The 15,667-nt window shown below is 40.5% G+C and overlaps 1 protein-coding gene and 1 long non-coding RNA gene across 2 annotated transcripts; one reads left to right on the top strand and one right to left on the bottom strand.

Annotated features, from left to right (window-relative positions):
• Nucleotides 1–759: 759 nt before the first annotated feature.
• On the bottom strand, nt 760–4,208 carry NDUFAF4 (NADH:ubiquinone oxidoreductase complex assembly factor 4). Its single transcript, XM_057364110.1, has 3 exons — nt 4,039–4,208; nt 3,122–3,219; nt 760–1,089 (listed from the first exon to the last, which is right to left on the bottom strand). The coding sequence occupies exons 1-3, from the start codon at nt 4,163–4,165 to the stop codon at nt 775–777; spliced, it is 540 nt and encodes a 179-aa protein (XP_057220093.1). The 5' UTR covers nt 4,166–4,208; the 3' UTR covers nt 760–774.
• Nucleotides 4,209–4,212: 4 nt separating this feature from the next.
• LOC130572415 (uncharacterized) lies at nt 4,213–14,478 on the top strand. The gene is made up of 3 exons (XR_008965215.1): nt 4,213–4,783; nt 8,216–8,304; nt 12,338–14,478. It is a non-coding gene; the product is annotated as an uncharacterized LOC130572415 (long non-coding RNA).
• The last annotated feature ends 1,189 nt before the right edge of the window (nt 14,479–15,667 follow it).

Raw genomic sequence — 15,667 nt, 5'->3', positions numbered from 1 at the left:
AACATTCACCAAAGTCCTACTGGTGGGTGCAATTAGTAGGTCTAGTTGCATTTCCTTGCTACCTATTAATATGAAGCATTGTTTCTCATACAGCAGACGCCATGGGCTGCTGCAAGAGACTAATGCCAGATCATCACTCTACAAATTCCCTGACTAACAGCAACTGGAGATGTGCAGGTATTTAAGCTAAATCAGAATAGAGTAGTTATGTATGAGCAATTACTGTTCCAGCACTAGAAAGAGGCCTTCTTGCTATTCTTTTTATTTCATGTTTGACACAGCTGAATTTCCCAAATGCTCTTGTGGTTAACCTTCTTTACAAAGTATAAATACTATGCACTCTTATACAAAATACAGCTGTTATATACACACACACCTTGACAGCAAGGCCTTTAAAGAGCAGTGCAACATGAAATTACAGAGTCAACATATACAGAACACCTGTTTAGCTGCAGGCCAGGAAATCTCTGCTAAAAAAGGCAATCTGTTAAGGTAAAATGCTTTAACTGTACTTGTAACATTTGAATGGGATAATCAGAACTGTGTGACATGCTCTCATACCACTTACTAGCTACAGTCTGGTTTACAAACTGTAATTGCTGCATTTAACTGAAGACATACAGGATAGAATGGAATTGCTTAACACATCTCACTGGCATAAAGAAGCAGCCTTGCTGGATAACATATTGTTGACCCTGAATTTTCAGACACGGAATATACTTGAGAGTAAAATGAAGACACAAGTGAGAACACACTAGGTTTTGGCAAGTATTTTTATGTTAACTGTTTCTGTTTATGGCTTGTTATGGCTTTTTTGGTTTCTTTAGGAAATTCCTGCACAGCAAAAGGAATGAAGAATTCCAGAAGAGAGTTGACCTCCTTCAGTTCCAGACTGTATTCTGCTGCTATTTTCTCTGCAGTCCATATTTGAGGTTGAAGTTTATGATTATTAAGAAGTGTCAGAGCCTCCACAATGGAAATTTTGCCTTTGGGAACTTTCTTAACATCTAGAGCTTCCAAGTGGCCTAATTTTGTAAGTCTCTTTTCCTCCTGCTTACATGGCAGATGTTCACCACTTCCATCTTTCACCTAATTGAGGAAAGGAAAACAAAAAAAGCTCAAGAGTAGTTCTGTTTAGTACGCACAGTGTAGCAGCTAAGCTGCATTGTTAAATATGGCATTTCCTGTTAGCTTTCCCCAAATTAGTTTTTTTTTTTTTGCAAAAAAAGCTTAGCCAGCCTTGCTTCTTCCACAGCCATTTCACATACAGTGTCARCTCCCAACCAAATGCTGAAAAGCCCCTATCCATTGCACTCTAAGCATTGTATAGGTTTGACAGCCTTTCATACAAGGCAAACTACAAATTCTGGTAACCAAATGCAGATAATATTTGGTACTGATTCATTGGAAAGGACAAAATAATCACTCAACCAATTGGTATTCTTCTGATACCATTGGAAAACTTTTTCATCGATCTTTGCTCTGTCTAGAGAAAAAGCTTTCCTGCTATTTTGTAGCATCATATGGAGTTTAATTGCTATGACTAATGCAAAATATGGACACACAAAATCTCTTCATATTTTCAAATAATTTCCAAACTAGCTTTGACTTCCTCTTATTTCCTTTCATTAAGATTGAGCCAGTGAATGACACTAAAAAAACGACACAAGCATTTCTTAAATTCAGAAGTATTTACACAGTAATCAGAGCCCACAGCCACTGATTATCACACAGACAATCTGTATTGACAATCACACATGCTGAGAAAAGTGATGTGAATGCTACAGCACCTGTGTGTCTATTTCTAACAGACAAGGAATGTCTGTTTTGTACTCTGTACTTTCCTTCTGCTGTGTGCTAAAACTGTGCTTGGATAATGAATGGTTTTTCAGCTCTTAATAAGATCATGTCTCAGGGAATCTGCCACTTCAGGACTCCTGAGCTGGTGCTTCTCCACTTACCACAGGCAGACATACCAAACATACAGAGGCATGTACACATCATGTGCACAATGCACAAAGTTGTCAGGATAACATCAGGAAAAGAAGGAAGCTTTTGTATTGTTTTGCCCACAAGTCTTTGTGATTTCAACTGTGTTCCAAAAACTGCAAGCAGACGCACCACAAGTGCAAGTCTTATGTGGTAGGAGCCTCAGACTAGGCATGGAATCAAGCAAAGAGTTGTTCCAGTTTTGGCTTTTTCTCAAATCTCTCTTGACAGGCTTATAAATAAATATTGAAAGATACTGAAATCAGACCTTCAACTCTTCAAGATTAGAGCCCTAAACTCTGTGATGGAAATTAAGGATAGAGATTACTTGAAAATTTCAGGGGGAGACCGAAAAAATCTATTTGAATTTGAAATATTTTTAGACTTGAATACCATTAAGTGGCAGAGTAGAGAGACTTAAGGATCTCACTAGATGACTATAAAAATTTTAATGCTAAATAAAGCACCTAGAATAAAGTGGTCCAATAATGCAACAGGGAAAAGACATAAGCCATAGCACAATATGATGGAAAAGAGAAGACTGAACTCCAGTCTGCCTTTTACAAGAATATGCTTTGCCTTCCGAGTAAAAGATTGCAGCAATAAGGAAATGATGACCATACAACCCACAAGGTTGTGTAGAAAAAACCTAAGGATAAAAAAAAAGTCTCTCCACTGTATAACGTGAGTAACATCAGTAGTTAAAATATCCATTATGATGTAAACATCTTTGTCTTCTACCACATCCCTGCTCCCTCAGCAGTCCCAGTCTCTTCCAACAATTCCACAAATGATCTCTGGCAAACTCCTCTTTCTTTGTAAAAGGCTAGACAACTATCGTGCCTCACAGGAAGCAGAAATGGGAATTTAGGTGAAAAACAATATAAGATCAATGCAATGTTAAAAATTAAGATTTTGTCAGCATTTACGAGCTTGAATAATCTGTCACATGTTCAAAACCCGGGGTCAGAGACAGTGCTATTGATGTAAAGAAGAGAAATAATACCACTTTTATCTACTGAAAAAAAGATAGCTTTTATGCACTAAGAGCATTTTTCTTGACACAAACTCTGCTGAGTTTGAAGATCACAAAGCTGACGCTGATATGGCTCGTACAGATAAACGCACTCACCCGCACTGGTGGATCTCTGGACTCAACATAAACATCTTTTAGCAAGGTGAGGAACCTATCATCCTTTCTGAAAACTTCTTCTTTTATCTCTGGGCTATCTAAAGGCAGTGAGAAGAAGAAGGGAAGGAGGAAAAAAAACGGAGAAAAGACAGATCTCAGTCAAATAATTTCCTTTTTGTTAGTTCTGCCAACCCATCGCTTTCCCAGCGGCACGGCATGGCTCCCGCAGATGCAGGCGCCTTCTTGGGAAGTTGTCATTCTTCCCACGGGCCTCACCTTACCARCACCGCTTCACATGCTGGGGCTGGGCCGGTCACCTGTCACAGCACAGCGGGAAGCACACACTTCCCGAGCTGTGGCACGCTCGGTGCTGCTCTGTAGCGGTGCCTCAGCAAGCGCTCCCTGCCACCAGCCCACTGCTGCCCCCAGCAACCACCGATTTCACCACCGCCACCAATCATCCCAGCACCCATCCCCTCACCCGCCGCCAGGAACTGTCCCCGTGAACCACCTCCACCGACCGCCCCCTGTAACAGCCCCGGCCACAGCCTCCATCAGCCGCTCCGCCAGCTGTCCCCGGGAGCCGCCCCAGCAGCCTCCTTCATCACTCACCCCCAGCAAACCATCGCCATCGGCTCCCTCCCGTCGCTGCCCGCTGTGATCGCCCCACAAACCCCGCACCGTCCCACAGCCGCCCCGTGCCCGCCGCGGCTCCCGGCACGCCCAGCCCCGCTCTCAATGTCACCGGCCCCGCTCTCAATGTCACCGGCCCCGCTCTCAATGTCACCGGCCCCGCCACAGCCGCCGCGGCCTCGCCACCGCCCCGGGCCCCGCACCGGGCCCGGCCTGCCCCTCCTCCCGGGCCCACAGACGCCGCCGCCGGGGTCACCCCGCAGGCGGGCGAGGCCGGCACTCACCGGCCGTGGGGTCCAGCCGGGCGGTGGGGTGCCGCGGTGCGGGCGTGGGCTTGTCCTTGCTGATCTCGCGGCTGGCCCGGTTCTCCACGTTAAAATTCCGGAACACGCGGGTCACCCGCCCGCCCATCGCCGCCGCCGGCCGCGCCTGCGCAGCGGGCAGAACCGGGGCAGGGGTTGGTGCGCCCCGCCCGCGAATGCACCGGAAGGAAATARACCGAGTACTGCGGGMAAACAAACAAACAAACAAACAAGCGGACGAGAACTGCAGATAAGGCGCTTCGCTTTTCACTTTATGGCGCCCTGGCGGTGCTTCCTCAATGCCCTTGGGGCAGYCGGGGCGGCGTTGATCGTGCCGCGGCTTTTCTAAACGCGTGTGTGACCCGAGCTCCGTGTCGGGCGGCTCCGCTCAGGAATGCTCTCAAAGCCTCGGGCTGCCGCAGAGTTTCCTTCCCAGCCGTGGCAGCTGGCACATGAGCCCCCGGACACGTCGTGTCCTGGCTGTCGCTGCTCATTTATCGGCGGGGATAGGCTCGGTGGGGCAGCGCAGTGCTGCGGCTCGGCTCGAAACTGCAGCGAGGGACAGTTCCCCAGTACTGTTGGTAATTTGTAGGCTACACATCGCCTTCAGGCTGTAAACCCTCTTTTCCAGCTCAACCAAATAACCTTTCTTCTGACTTTGTAAAGATTGCGAAAACTGCTTGTGTGAAAATGTTGAGAAGGCCTTGAGCTGCGCRTGATAAGAAAGGTAAAAGTAGACAGAATCAAAATGTTTGAGAYGGAATCAGCAGCTTATAGATTCAAGAAGCAAAGTGTGAAAAGATACAGCATTCTCAGAGAAAGGAAGGCAGAAAGAGCAAGAACTATTGGYCTGATGCAAGAAGCAAGAAAGCCTAATCGACTGCTTTATTCAACCACGACTGATGAGGTGTCTTACCAACAGAGATTAATGATTCGTTAATTCCAGCTGCWGTGTAAATTAGCCAATAAGTAATTCCCTTGTGATTTTAAATTGTGTATATGCTGTTTACACACTTAGTGCCTTCTGGGCCACTAGTTAGTGTGATAGTAGTAATTGCCTGAAGTGACTTGGAGTGGGAGTGTTAATGAAGTTCAGAGAAAAGACCAGACTTCTTGTGCTACTTTTTTTTTCCTTCTGGTTTTTTTTGTTTGGGTTTTTTTTTTTTTTTTAAGATGGGAAACAGCTTTTTTTTCTGCCCTTGCATATATCTAATTGTTCTTACTATTGTGGGCTTTCAAAACTTGGTGTTTCAGAACTTGGTCTTCTAGTAGCACTATTTAGCAATAATAATTAGGWTGTGATAGTTGTCAAGGCTACAATGTGCTTTCATGCTGGATTAATGAATGACTGTGTTTTCCTTAGAGAGAAGCCAAATAGATTTAGTAATGGAGGCAATGGAGACAAGGTAACATAAGCATAGTCTGTGCTGGATCTCTGCACTCTTCGGGAATCAGGAAGGTGCATTTCTCCTCTTGTTTATTTTAAAGACTCTCACAGTCTGGAGGAGGATAGAAACATGGTTTTTTTCTCAGTAATAAGCTTACCGACCCTGTCTTATTTTAGACATTGCATGTGAATGATACTAAGACCAGTGATAGAGTGGTAACAGGAATGTGGAAGCTGTTACAATCTGCTGAAGTCAGACTGGTGACAAGTTTAATTAAATGTCTATAGTGTGAATTGCTTTCTGACTAAGCCTGTGTTCCTGAAGCCAGGATTTGATACTTTTGTAAGTGGTGAGTCTGACTGGTGTGGTTAAAATGGAAAAATCCACATGGATGCCATGTGATATTTTTGCCATGGATCCATTGTACACGTTTTGTAGGTGTGTTAGCATTTCTCTGAGACATATTCTTATTGATCTGTCTGCAGATCAGCCATTGTGCCAAATCTGGAAACCAAGTTTCTCCTTCAGAAGSTAAGAACTGCCACCTTCTGTGATCAAACGCAGCACAGGGATTGTCCTCGTAAAGCCTGAATGTGATTAAAGCWGCTGTAATATTTACTGACAGCAAAATAATTCACCAGAAGGCAGACAGTTAAAAATAAAGAGTGATGTCATGCTCTGCCTGTCACTTCCTACCACTGAGGATGGCACAAAGCTGTTCTTTTCATGTATAAAGAACCACTAAAAGTACAAGATTTTTATTGTGAAGAGTCTTTCTTAGACTGTAGGAAGCAGAAAAACTGAGACTGAAAAAGCTTTTTTTAGAAAATAATTTGTTATTTTACCAGTGTGACCATGTTGTTATTAAATAGTAGTAATCAAGAGGCTGGAAATTTTTTTTTCCATGTAAAGCATCTGCAAGTGGGATGATGAAAAAAATATATGTATGTGTATTCAGCTTAGATAGAATTTCAAATGGGATGCATTTTTCTTGAAATAGGAGTCCAATTTTTCCCTGGGAGTTTAAAGATAACAGACCATAAGAACACAGACTATCCAGCTGAGTTCATGCATATCARCAGCCTGTTCTCAACACTGGACAGCACCACACATCAGAGAAAATGCAACTCACATGATATATATGCCATAGGCTGCCACACTAGGTATCCTTTTAATCCTTTCATRCCTCATAAGAGAGAAAGTTCAAAAGCTACTGTGCACCTGGAAAATAAAAAGTACATTTATGATCATTCTTTGAATCWTTTTATCCCAATTTTGATTGTACATTGTATTTTTCTCTCTCTCAGCTAGTGCTGTAGCTGAGTGGAAAATCTGAAATGAATTTTGGTAGTTAACTAGCATCMAAAGTCTGATTGACCTATTGAAAATTCCCTTTAGAGAAGAGATAATAAGAATGTCTGTTGTTAACTTGTGTTCCTGTGTGGTATTACTAAGGCTTTTTGTTGTCTTTTATTACTCAGAAGATCAGGAATCAGAATATGAGTCCAGATGGGCAGGTATTCCCAGCGAATTTGGTAACAGGTGCCCAACTTGAGAATTTTTGAGAGGAGGCAGGTGAGGTTTGCTTTGTGATTTGGGAATGGCACAGCAGTTGACCACAGAGGAAAATTAGGAATGCTCTTACACAGCAGCTGCAGCAGCAGCACAGGTTTATTCTTGATTCTGTCCACATTTTCTACCATTGACACTGCTTTCCTCAACAATGTTTTTGTTGCTGTTTGTTCATAACTGATGACAGCCTAAGGGGATACTTGAGCAAATTCATGGATCATTAGGATTCARGGAATTGAGTCCTCTATCCTGATTACTGGTTTACTAGTAAACACAATGAGACCATTGATCCTTTTGTTCCTTATCTCATCAGTGTTAGGCAGAACCAGAGAACATAGCATTAGCAAGAATTGATTATGAGCCAAGCAAAAATTACTGTCCTGCAACTTTGTAAAGTCAACCTCGAGAGAGATGGCCTTACTGAYGGATCACTCTTGCCTTTCTGTGATTTTTGGTTGTTCTGTTACTTAATTCAGTTTGTTTCTGTCTAATTGGCTTCACCTGATCCATCTTTCACTGGCTTCTGARGTATCTGGAAATACATTGGATTTTGCTCGATTCCAGTCTGCGATCACAGTATTCCTGAACACTTGCATATTTTCAAGGCTAGGTGGCTGCAGTGCTTTATTTAAAGGAGTTTTTAGTAAGTCCTTATGTGGATGAAGTTTATGGCAGGTGCAGGAASCTCAATGATACAGGCTCATGCATCAGCTGAGGCAGATCCCTGGTTCCTTGTCAGATAATACTAATTTCAAAGACATTGCATTTAAATTCTCTCAATTGACTGCGGCTTGATATACCTGACATAATCTTCCATATTTTTTCCTATCATATTGTTGTATCCTAATTAGAAGGTTACTTTGACTTGGAAATGCACAGTAGGAGCCAGCATATTTAATGAGGCAGCCTGGTACAAGAATGAATTAATTTCAGCAATTAGACATGTCTTTTTACTTCATTTTTACTCACAGGATTCAGTACCCCATGCTCTCTTCTCAGTGGCAATACTAGTTGAGACAACTGATAGCCTTATTATTTCTTGTAACTCTGACTTCAGTTCATCCCTCTTGCCAGAAGGAGAGTGTAGGAACACCTCCAGAACAAATAACATTGCATAGATGGTCTGTTTTAAGAAAGAGAGGAGCTTCCAAAGCTTTTCTGAGCTCTATCAATCACTGATGGTTTGACTGGTCCTACAGAAACTACTGGGAACACAGGAGGAAAAACAAAAGGCATATGACAGGAGGAGTGTGAATACCTTGAAYTGGTATTGCTGCCAGGTTGCTTGGTGAGTTGGTTTGTTTGTGAGAGTTTGCACTTTGCTCCCAGATTGTTTCCCTCTGGCAGTGGCAGGAATGACTGTACCAGCTCAGATGAGGAGGAGGAGGTGAACCAGCAGTGAGAAGACTGGGTGGAATGGAGAGGTGGCTGGCTCATCTGAGGCTGGCTTTGCTGATGCTCCAACATCACCCAAGACAAACACCATCTGTTTGTTCTCACTTGAGGCTGTAACAGTAGCCATGATTTACTGCACTGCCAGTGCAGTAGCTGTCGGACAGTCCAGAAGATATTTGGTGAATGGATTCAGAATATTAGCTGTTTTGCTGGAGTTTCTTTCATGAAATATAACACACAAAAAATRACAAATATATATAACCTATATGTACTGGCAAGATGTTCTTCTACAATAATGTGATGTCTTTCCATCACAAAAGGATATTTCTATTCCCTCTATATGGTTTTAATTAATGATGATACATAAATATTTATGCAGGTGTGATGCATTTTGTATACATAACTTTATAATTTAGTTCTATCATCTGTGAGTTGATGTATCAAGGGATTGAATTTCCATGCTTTTATAAGTAGTTGCAGAACCTGTTTTATTTATTTCCTTTACACTTTAATTGCATCTTTCTGCAATTTACAAATTGTGTACTTTTGAGTGTGAGTTACATGAAAAACTGAAATCTGTTTTATTTAACCATGGGAGCCAATTTTTATGCAGAATAGGAAAGCCAAAATGACCTCAGTGAACACTTCTAAAACCATTTTATATATATCTCAGTCTTAAGGAATGCTTATATATAGACCTTAAGAAGCTGGAGAAGTTACAGTGTGATTTAATAGCTCAGTGGCTTAATCAGTGTTATGCTGGGTAAGTAGCATTTGAGTCCGTGTCCTATACCTGTATTTATCTAGATGCAGTAGCTAAAAATCTGCCTGGCACACACAAAGGATTCTCTGCAAATATTCAAGGAGTCCATACTGAGATTACACGTCTTTCCTGGCTGCTTCCACAAGCCATTTCAAGTCCTCTAATTTTCACAAAGCAAATGCACTAATTCTGGAAAAGAATTCTAGTAGGGAAAGCTACCAGACTGCAGAGTCAAGAAAATGTGACCACAGTGTTGCAACCTACAACCTTTAATTCAGTCTTGAAGTAAAGATGAATGTGCAATATTGTATTACCAAAATATAAWCTACAGAGCATGATTGGAGAAATACATCAAATTCATTTAGCATTTAATCYAAGAAAGAAATGAATATTCTAAAAAGTGCAGTCACTAGTAGAGTTACAATATTAAAGTCTTCCTGATACAAACATAACTTTTTCTTAAATTTCTGGTTGAAGTAACTTTATTTTAAATTCTAAATAGCAACTGGTTAGGAACTGACCTTAAAACATATAAAACCAATAAAGTCCTATGGACTTCAGTAATATTTATAGAGCAGGATAAATATAAATGAAAATAAAGGGAAATAACCCAAAATTCTAGACAAATACCTGCATTTGAAATGAATCAAAAATTCTTAGATCTTGAGGTATAATTCAGTGAGGGTCAGGAAAGAAATTCTTGATGGAAGATTCTTCATAACTGTTCTGTATACTGCATGGGTTTTGTTCTGTATCTTGSTGTGAAATACCCTTTGGAAGCCCTTAGTTTTACAGAGTTTTACATAACATGCATTCATATTGATGATCAGGGCAAAATAGATTTCTTATCTACTTGCTTCATATRCCATAAAATAGTATGTTTTATTTGATTTACCAATATACCAGAATGGATTACTGCAGCACAGTGTTGTAACAGGAATAATGTCTACTACAAAGGATTTGATCTACATGTAATGCATTAGTACCCATCAATGTATGTCACAGAGGAGGATATAGTTAAGACAAATAATGCTGCATTGTTTTAGTGAATTTTGCATTATTCCCTAATACTATACTTTATGTACAATAATACAGAAAATTAATTACATTGTTCCTACAATCTTCTGAGCATTTTCATTTGTATGTATCATCATTTACCTGAGTGATTACGTGTCCAAATTGTGCTGGGAAAGAATGCATTAAAGAAACAAGAAAAGGTTTCAGTGATACCAACACATGACTACCAGTATTAGAGTTAAAATGGAAATAATTACTGAAGTTAGAAAGCCCTTTTGTGTGCCTCTTCTTCCCACAGCATCAAAAATCTAGGGGTAGCATGTGGGACACAGATGTATTTTGAACAGTTACATTTACTAATTATATAGATACGGTGGTTAAATATGCAAGTGTCAGGTTGCTCTGGGGCTACTAAAATAGACAATTAAAGAGGTCCCCAAATATTTAAAGTACTACCTCTATGYATTAAAAGTCCATTTTTAGCTTGTATAATAAGGGCATGATAAAGCTTCAAAGCTCCAGCATTTTAATGCAGAYTTACTAAGACTCCTTGAAGGCAGAGTTCTTTCTTTATGTAACATGTCTTTGGGATCATGATTAAGCTACTACAATCTCCTATAAACACAATAAAATACAAAACCAGAACTCTCAAGCACTAATTCAGGAACTTTATAGGGACTACTGTACTTTTTTGGGCTAGAAAATGCTGAAAATGGTCAGGTTTYCTTTAGCTGATAAACAGTTTGGCAGAATGACTCACATTTTTCTAATATTAATTAAGGAATTTAATTCTTCACAGGATATCATGATGAGTGATAATAAATGATGAATTTCAGATGCACAAAATTAGTAGAAAGAAGTTAGTTACAAAAATCCCTCTGAGCACCTTTCCATGGGATGAGGTCTCAGCATCTAACAGCTGTCAGGAGATGAGGTTCCCTGCTGTACCTACAAGTAGCAGGTCTCAGCCTGTGGATGACAGGGACTTTAAATAATTCAGTACACTGAGTTACTCCAGAGGAAATGTCTGTTGATGGCCTGTCTGAGTCAYGGCAGCAAAGCTGCTCTTGTCGGAAGTCCTGCCAGACTCTCATCAATGGATTGTGACATGGGCCAGTTTCATCCTGGTGTAAAATCTCTTGTCAGACTGTACAAATGATCCCTGCAGGGCACCTCTCTTTGCAGCAATGGGAAATCTCACCTTAAGAACAATTGAGATTTTCAGATTTCTGCAAGTTGCTCCTGCAGTCTTTCACCTTTTGTTCAGACAYTAGAGGGAACATAAGTTCTTGTTTAATACTTTATTCTGTTTGGAAAATGTGGGTCAYTTTATTGTGGTTAATTGCTACAATGAGGTATTTTCTTATTCCTCTGCCACCCCTGTATGTACTATAATTTGTCTTTGGGCTTAGGGTCAAGAAGCAGAACTACAGACTCCTCACACGGGAGACAGAACATCAATTTCAGATTCTGTTCTCTTTAAGTGCTGAAATGCAGATGCCAGTGATCTCCACTAACAGGTGCAGCATCCTCTGCATGGATATTCTCAAAAAATGAACTCATTACAGTTCAGACTGTTGCAGCTCCCAATAACAAAGCAAGATACATTTTCCTCTTTTTAATGAATGGATGATGTTGACCATTGCCTTTCATTTTTTCTATTGGTTCACATGTATTTCAGGCTCTTCCACAATATCCTAAGACAGGTTAGAAGACAGAGTGGAAACTAACACTGCAATTTTAAAATAGCAGTTACACATTTTGCTAAAATTAGATCTTTTTTCAGATGTTTTGTCTTTCTGACAAATCATAAATAAGGTGTGGGGGGTTTTTTTTGTAGTGCAATGTATAAATTGAAAATAGAGAGTAAAAGGCTAAAGTATAGTCAGCAAATRTGTAAGTTAAAGCTATTATGAAAAATTACAAAAAACTGTGAAGGTGTGTTCCTGTTTCCTAAAAATAGGGAAAATCTGAAAGGTTTAAATTTTGGTATCTTTTACAACTTATCATTTTATTAATGCATTATGTGTGTTTGCCAGAGGGAATAATACATATGTTTTCTCTATTGCCCCTGTAGACTGGGAGTTAAATGGCAACAATATTTGCTTTACTGCCAAAATTTTATCTGGYGTTTCTGATTTTGCAGGTTGTTCCTTCTGGGCAAAACAGAAGATGGCTTCTTCAATGACTCTTCTGATGACACATTGCTGATTGGAGTTCTGTTCCTTTCAAACTGTATATATAAATCCTGTTTTGTCTGGACACAGCAGCAAACAGGAGATCGTTTCCATGCTCAGTGTCAGGCCCCCACCAGGCAACATCCCCCACACGTCCACAAAYACACAATTGTATGCTGCTGTTGCTTTTGTGGACAGGAGGGGCTGTTGTCRTCTATTGCCCTTGCTGTCACAAGCCTAATGTTTCATTTAATTACCTCCACAACCTGTGGAGGTTGTGCTGCTTTTTGTATCTTCATCTCAGATATACAGTGACTCCCCCAGACAACTCCCAACCCTCCTGATTTCAGATCAGATTATTCAACTTCCACTCCAKGTCTCTCATTCTGGTGAATGATTTGAACAGTGACTTCAGTTGTTTTGGATAAAATAAATTTTAAAAATAAAGGATATTTGGCTGTAGCTGGAATGGAGGTAGGCTATTATTCTTACTAACCCTAAATAGGATTTAGACTTTACCATAAATCAGAGATGCATCTCTTGAAAGTTGGTCTTGAAATCTGCCTTTTAGTGTCTCCTGAATCATTATGACTTTCTGTCTAGATGAGCAGACAAGTGCCTGGTTTCCAGAGTGGAATCCATCACCCTGAAATTTCTTTCAAGTATCTTTTTTTTGTGTGCTTACCAGAAGCAATTTAAGGCTGCAGTCTAATAGTGCTTTTTCTTTGAAGAATTCTTCTTATGCCAGTAGACACCCCTAAGCCCCCTTAGTAAGAAGGGCTCCTCTGCCTGCATGGTAAGCCAGCTCAGCCTACTGCCTGTGCAGGAACCTATTCACTTGCTTTTCTTACATTCTATATTTTTTTCAGATACACCTTGTTTAAGAGGGTGAGTAAGAAGCATAGCACATATGTCTTCCCCAAGTACAATCCAGAAAGTGGCTGAAGGGTTTCAAGACTTTGGTATCTAAACTAGGGATTTTATCTTTCCTGATTTGTCAATTACAAGAAGAGGACATTTAACTGATGTGCTAAGGATCTTCCTCTTGCTCTTTGTCCTGCTGTTTGGTCAAATGTTTGGTTTGTTGTTGGCTGGTTTTTGGGGGTGGGGTTTGTTTTGTTTTGTTCTAGCATCTGATATTTTGTAGTAGATGAAAAAAGATACATTGTGTTCTGGACTAATATGCCTTTTAAAAGTCATTGTGTTATAGAAATGCACCTGCAAGTACATACATACATACATACAGAACTATTCCCACTATACTAGATGGATGCTCAATCTGATGCCTTATCAAGATAGAGCAAAGACATGGAGTAAGCAGCCTGTCTAGTATTTTGTGTATGGAGCACTGTTTTCCATCTTTCATCATGATCCAAATAATGGTATTGCAGACCACCACACATGCAGCCYACTCCAAGAAAATGTTAAGCAAGCATAGACCCTTCAGAGAACTGTCTGAATTTCTCATTTCTTGGGCAGAGATATGTTAGAGTGGCTTTTGCAGTACTCAAACACATCCATGGCTACTTAATACCAAGAATRGAAAAAGACAAAACATATGTTCTGGCAAACATGGAGAAGCAGATTAAATTACAACAAGCATACTCCTTATCCCAACTGCTATTTTCATGACATTCAAAATAAGCAAATTTGCATACATGTGGAATTTGCATTCACCTTCTATYACCAGTTATGTGATTGATTAAAGATTCCATTGTGTTAGATAAAACGGATTTATTTTAGCAAACTGTCTATTCCAGATTTCTGCTGTTCCTTAACTAAGGAGTTAAGCATTGGAATGTCAGCCTGTGAGGGTTCAGTTACACTGTGTCAGGTGAATGTATGGTCTGAATAAATACAGCTACAATTCTCCCACCAGAATGACTAAGAAAGTTCTTTTTCCACTGATTTAACAGCACCAGAACAGGCTTTCAGGCTTTTCAGTTTCCATTTTGCCTAAATACCGCTGTGCGTGGACTCATACTCATCTATTCTGTGAATGTGTTGACTAGAAAATCTTCTGTTTCCAGTGCACAAATCCTGGCAGAGGTGCAGGGGTCTTAGYTCAGACACTCAGGTGCCAGAATAAGCTGTGATCTTGTATCTTGTATGTATGTGAATTCATGCTSTGACAACATGAAGCCATAAGGAATCTTCAATAATACCCTAAACCCCACAGAGAACTGTTAGAAGACATACTGAGAAAGTGAAAGATTGGTGGCATTTGCAGAAACAACCTAAGAGGTAGTAAACCTCTAACTGTAAATGCTAAGCGTAGCAGCCTACAATAAATGATTTCTGCAGGTGCTTTTGCATGGGTAAATACTGGAAGTCCTTGATCAGTTATGGAATCAACTGTTCTTGAGATGGTGCCTGGAAAGTGAATAGTCCCAGTTAGAGGAAAACTCCACATGCTCACTGTCCCATACTGTGTTTCTAATGTGTATCCACTGGSTCTTCTTATTCTTTTCATCTTCAGAGGTTAGAAATTTGGAGAGCTTTATGATTAAGCAGTTAACTTTTAACTGTGTGAGGAAGGAATTGCTGCCATGCATAGTTAGCACAGTAAGGTCAGCTCTGCCAGCTGTAGTTAGAGAAGGAATGATAGAAAATCCTTTGGTTCTGCAGACAAAGCTCTATAAATTACTCGTATGAGCTCTCCCTCTCACTGCAGGTTTCTAACACCTGCATCTTCCCTTTTATGAGGGGGAGGACTGGTTGTCTTAATATCCCAGAATTGAAAGTGCAGCAAAYATTCAGTGATTCTTTCAGATCTTCACTATGCCATGCAACTTTCCATTGCAGAAAAGACCTGAATGTAAGAAAAAGCTGAAGGAAGAGTAAAGACACCATTATACAAACAGAATAAAAGTCCARCATTTTAAAATGGAAGAAAAAATTCACTGGTTTTGAAAACAAAGGCATGCAGAGTCTTCTACACAAAGGCCTACACTTTTGTTAGCAGAGTGATAGTACCAAGGCTTGCAACAGGCTCCCTAAAGTGTCACATATACAAGTTCATCTATGACAGTGTGAAAAGCACTGCAGGAGTGCATCGTCTTTCTCCCTCTACCTGAGCTCAGGCTCTATCCTTGCTCTTCCTTTGCCAGCTATACCATGATGCCTTTCATAGATCATCGAAGTTTTCATACATCAGAGCCTCCAGCCTGATGCTCTTGCAGCAGCCACATGCTGAATGGAGCAGCTACATTTTCAGAGCACTGGCAGTAAAATATGTTTCCTTGATGTTAGAAATACACCTCCTACTTCACAGAAATAAAAGCTGTGGAGTATCACAT

Source organism: Malurus melanocephalus, unplaced genomic scaffold (assembly GCF_030028575.1).
Source record: "Malurus melanocephalus ecotype Western Australia unplaced genomic scaffold, MMel_1.1 scaffold_35, whole genome shotgun sequence".
Taxonomy (NCBI): Eukaryota; Metazoa; Chordata; class Aves; order Passeriformes; family Maluridae; genus Malurus; species Malurus melanocephalus.
This window is presented reverse-complemented; position numbering and strand designations above follow the sequence as displayed.

Bases quoted from the DNA above. Each gene is read 5' to 3' on its own strand.
- NDUFAF4 (XM_057364110.1), bottom strand. From the start codon at position 4,165: ATGGGCGGGCGGGTGACCCGCGTGTTCCGGAATTTTAACGTGGAGAAC. The intron at 3,220-4,038 runs GTGAGTGCCGGC...CACTGCCTTTAG, and splicing joins CCGGCTGGACCCCACGGCCG to ATAGCCCAGAGATAAAAGAA. The intron at 1,090-3,121 runs GTGAGTGCGTTT...TTCCTCAATTAG, and splicing joins CCAGAGATCCACCAGTGCGG to GTGAAAGATGGAAGTGGTGA.